Raw genomic sequence first — 5261 nt, forward strand, 5'->3', positions numbered from 1 at the left:
TTCTGTATTCATATTTTGTTTGTTGCGGTTGCACCCGACTTAAGAGCCGCATGGCTCACAGGGCTATACCTAATAAATGCAACTTGAAACTTGAAAGGTACGCCAGCGTCCTCCTCACCGCCTCCCCTCACCTGCACCGCTCTCCTCACGAGTTCTATAAACCACCTTTTTCGATTGGCACCTATTAAAAGGCCAGCGAGGCGCACTCTAGGGCCGCGTGGCCACCAAATGCGTGCCGTAGCCCCTAACAATGCGGTGCTTAATAATGAGCCAGAAGAGTGTTGAGTGCGGTTTCGGGTTCTTATGATGGGACCTTGCAGCCAGTATCAAAGTGTGAAAAAAAGAATAGGTTTTACCATCTCTGGCAATAAAACAGGTGTTTAGATATTCTTGGTTCTTTCGGTAAAGTTACGTAGAAGGGAAACAAAATAATAAAAATATAAAGCAATAAAATTGTCTTATATTAGAATTGTTTTTCTTGATGTGGTTTTCACACCTAATGATGATTGCTTGTGTTGCAGTCGAAACGTCGTGAGAATTGTATTGTTTTATATTTTTATTATTTTATTGTTTCCCTTCTACGTGACTTTACCGAAAGAACCAAGAATATGAATCCCTGCAGTCACGAAAGCTTTAAATAAAAATTTAGGTGTTTAGATGTTCATCCACCAACTAGATTGCTAGAAAGGGTAACACATCTTCTTATTTTTCATACTTCGGGATATTATGTTGGTACGATAAACTCGTACAGACCTGTAAATAAGTAACGCTCCGTTTGTACACAACATATCTTTATTTTGCACTGTATTATTGTCTGTTCGCCGTATACTGAGTTTGTATACGGTATTGCTTTTGGCGTTGAATGGGATACTCATAGTTTAGATGGAATGCTCTTGCCAATAATATCTGATAATACAGTTTGACAAGCCTGGCTACTCATGGGATCCAGAAGTTCCAAACCGGTGTGAAATGTTAAAATTCCGATACACAAAAGACGTTGTTTTATTACATTGTGTAGACAGAGTGGAGTTCTGTTTATATTTGCTTGACCCAACTTTCCAATAAGTCAGGGGGCACAGATGTGTGAGCAACTACGTAGGGCAGAGGAGCGATGCACACAGCAATGAGCAGAGTTTTGAGCGGCTAAAGAACAGCAAGCTGGCACAGCGGGAAGCACAATTGATTAATCTGACGGTCAACCCGTAACACCTGAGACCTGGCATCGAGCCTTTGATAACTTCATGTAGCTTCAAGGTGCACCTAGCCTGGCACAAGTGCCGTGGTTACGGCACCACTACCAACACAGTCGTAGTACTTCGTTGCGAATCGCAGTTGTTCATCGCACAGCTTAGATCGCCCTCTAGTGTCAACTCAACTTAAGTGACGGCATCACAACGACAACATTCACCGAACGCTCAACGCATTCGTCAGTACAGTAGTAACACGGTGGCCTTAAAAGAAAGCATCCAACAGGCGACGTTGTGGGCAATGAACCTTTTTACTTTTTTTTTAATAGCACAGAATAATCAGCGTGGTGTACAATATAAATATCGGGGCCGTTGAAAGCGCGGTGGTGTGTGACGTCACTGCATGTGTGGCCACGTGACAAGAAGTTAGTGACGTCACAGCCGGGAGTGACGTCGATGGTGACGTCACGCACGACGGTTTGACGCGAGCGAGCGACTAGCGAGCAAGCACGCAGCACGGACGACGGGCACGGGCGAGACGCGAAGAATGGCGCGTCCTGGTGAACGGCTCGTCTCTTTGGTGAACATGATCTACGGCTGGTTCGGCGCCTGGGGAGACGATGCCCTCAACCCCTGCGCCAGCTGCTCTTGCGAGCTGCCACGTTCTGCGAATCCCGCCGTGACCGGAGCGGCAGTGACTGCCGTACTGCTCTTGGCCTGGCTCATGTCGGTGATGCTTCTGAGCCTGCTCACCGTCTGTTTCCGCAGGAACCGTGGTGAGTACCGGCATACAACCCCGTGCGTTGGTCTCTGTTTAACCTCTGTGCGTGTCTATGGCTGTCCGTGTTAGTGACGCGGTGATTAGCCCTATGAACCTGGCGACCCGAGTTCGATTTACGCTTACGGCCACAAACAATGACGATTATCTGAACCTGTCGTGGGCATCCCCTAGGTCGACTCAGCCTCAAATTAGTATTTGGTACTGTACGATGTGTAAATATTGCAAACCAGGGAGACAAAGGCGGCCGGGCGTGGTGTTTACCATTTACATAACACCTCTTTGTGTGCTGTGTCGGCCTTAAATGTGCTCACTAACAGCAATTACCCCAAAAATATTCTAAGGCTATAGAGGGGTCTTTGGGTGAGTGAGCTTATGTGTTTAGGTGTATATATATGAGTCAGTCTCAGTGTGTCTGGGCATCTGTGCGACTGTGTATCTCTGTGCATGTCTTCCGGTCTCTGTGTGAACGAGTCTATGTCTCTATGGGTCTCTAATCTGTCTACATGTCTCGGAGTGCGACCGAGGCCTATGGGTCTTTCTTGACAGACAATATTGCTAATGACGTATATTTCAAAGCCTGTTTGCTTAAACGATTTATGTGCCTGACAGCATGCATGGTACAGTATTATCTCGTTTACAAACTTGTTACTATATTTTGGCTCTTTCGGTAAAGTCACGTTGAAGGGAAACAATAAAATATATAAAAAACAATAAAAATTCTCACGTTTCACACCTGATGACGACCGTTTGTGTTATGGTCGAAACGTCGTGAGAATTTTTATTGCTTTATATATATTTTACTATTTTATTGTTTCCCTTCAACGTGACTTTACCGAAAGAGCTAAGAATATGAATTAATGCAGTCACGAAAGCTTTAAATCAAAACTTGCTACTATTTTGTCTATCCGCAAATCACATCTTGAACTCTACAACACTGCATCAAGAGAGATAAAGTAACGAGCGAGATAAAGTGATCAGCGAGATAAAGTGAGATAACTTCTCGAAGCTGAAGAAGCATCTCCAGACGTTGTGTGTATGATATTCATAGGCCAATACATAATCCCTATGATTTGAAGACTCATGACAGGCTGATGTTGAGTAAAATTCAATAAAAAACCGGTAATTTACTTTTTTATTTGTACTTGAAGTACAGCAAAGCACAAAACATACGATACAAATGTGAAATACAATTGCAGAGTTAATGAAAACTATCCCTATAATTACATCGTGAAAATGTAATAGCCTAACTCCCAATTAGCACGGTTGGTTACGTACGGTGTGAAAGAAGTTCAACATACATCATGATTCGTAGATGAGGTGATTATCCTAACCAAAATTGGCAAATTTAATCAACCAGTGGCCCAAAGCTGACTGACAAACAACGGCTAAGAGGACGCAGCTTGGCGTCTCTCTGGCCGGTGTTCCCTTTCAGAGCTACAATTTCAGCCCTGTAGTATCACTTTAGCCTTGGATCACTACCGTTATTATCGCTAAATACGTCCAGGAAATATTGTGAAAGGGCTACATGCGAAGGCATGGCACATCTTCCCAGAATCTATGCGAAACCATGATATATTTTGGATAAAAAATAATAAAGAATCTAAATTCAATGCCGGAAACAATTGTACGTATCAGTAACCGCATGGCATTCCCTGTCCCCCAATTTCCCACACCACAGGACTTCACCGCGAGAACGAATCCTTCTGGTTCCAGATCGAGAAGCTGCGTTGCCAGCTGCAGAAGCAAGAGGACGAGTTGATCACCCAGCGGAAGCAACTCGCACGGCAGCACGTCGATGAAATGAAGCATCTGGCCACAAGATGCATCACCGCCGTCCACGGCGCCCCCAACATCGTCATGTCCTTCAAACTGGCCTTCGGATGTATCAAGAGATACATCACCGCCGTCGGCACATCCGCCACCACCGTCACCGGAGCTGTCAGCACCGTCACCAAGTGCTGCACGGATGCCGCTCGATGCATCCACAGGCCCATCGATGCCATCATAAACTCTGCCAGCTCTGCCACCTCCTTCACCGCGACAAGATCCTCCACTGCCAACCCCACCGCCACCACCGGATCCATCACCCATGCCACGGCTGCCACCACCCCCACCACCCACGTCAGACGCTATAGATGCAAGGGCTGGAACAGACTTGTAAAGCCTGCCAGTTCCAGCATCAGAAGGAGCTCAAGAAAATGTGTTAAACATTTTAAATAGGCAATATCGTTTTCCCATAACTGTACATAACCTCAATGAAATAGCTGGAAATTCTGTCTTTGATCACCAATGAATACTGGCATGGCACACAACAGGGTGGGTGGCCAACACCATGCCCCTGGCTACTTTTGCCTCCCCAGAACTGATGCTCACATACTGCTCTGGCTACTTATTTAAGGCAGAGTCGAGCTAGGGGAGGCCCAAGACAAGTTCAGACATTCATCGACAGTCTGCAGCTACTCCTAGAGCGAACGCAGTAGCGGCTCTTTCGCAACGTTCTTCACTTCGTTGTGCATTTTCTTCAAATTTCACAAAAAAATGCTGCATCCTTTTGCTGCGTTTGCTGACCGTCGTCCAGGAACCAATAAGGTCATTGGCGCGGGGGTCACCTGTACAGGAGAAACCGGGTGGCTCAAACCCGGATTCAAACCCAGGATGTCAGCACCGCTGGCTTCGCGCTTCCTGTCGCATGTTCTAGTCTTTGTCATGTATTGTGATTCAATACAAATAAAATGTACCTTAATATGTACCTTCATATGATGTTGGATTCCGATTATAATTTATTTCATGTATTGTCACTGGAATTTAACGAGGCGTTGGATCTGTAGTGAAAATGTGTTAACTTTACGGACGCATTAACATACTGTACACAGTCATGAATGTCGGTGGTTGGGCAGAGAAACTCACTACATGAGAAACCCGGTGGCTGAAACCCGGATTCGAACCCAATCTGTCAATACTACTGGCTTAGTGCTTCATGTCATATGTTATAGTCTTTGCCATTCTGTATTGATAATAAATGCAAATTAAATATAACTGAATATGTATCTTCATATGATGTTGAATTTGTATTTCACAAGACCAGTTCAGACATTCGTCAGCAACGTTGCCTGGTCGTTGGAATTGAATGGGTCAATGGATCTGCAGTGCAATGCGCTAACTTTACGGATGCATGAACACATACAGTTATGAATGTCGATGGTTAGGCAGAGAAAAACTGACTTCAGGAGAAACCAGATAGGTGAAACCTGGAATGGACCCCAGGCTGTCAGTACTGCTGGCTTAATGCTTCA

General features: G+C 45.2%; 1 protein-coding gene across 1 annotated transcript; it reads left to right on the forward strand.

Moving 5' to 3' along the window:
- The first annotated feature begins 804 nt into the window (after positions 1–804).
- LOC116945211 (uncharacterized) lies at positions 805–5004 on the forward strand. The gene is made up of 2 exons (XM_032959497.2): positions 805–1963; positions 3647–5004. Exons 1-2 carry the CDS (start codon positions 1735–1737, stop codon positions 4186–4188), a joined length of 771 nt encoding a protein of 256 aa, XP_032815388.1. The 5' UTR covers positions 805–1734; the 3' UTR covers positions 4189–5004.
- Positions 5005–5261: the final 257 nt, after the last annotated feature.

The sequence above is a fragment of the Petromyzon marinus genome, chromosome 23 (genome assembly GCF_048934315.1).
Source record: "Petromyzon marinus isolate PM22_M1 ecotype Great Lakes invasive population chromosome 23, UKy_Petmar_22M1.pri1.0, whole genome shotgun sequence".
Classification (NCBI taxonomy): domain Eukaryota; kingdom Metazoa; phylum Chordata; class Hyperoartia; order Petromyzontiformes; family Petromyzontidae; genus Petromyzon; species Petromyzon marinus.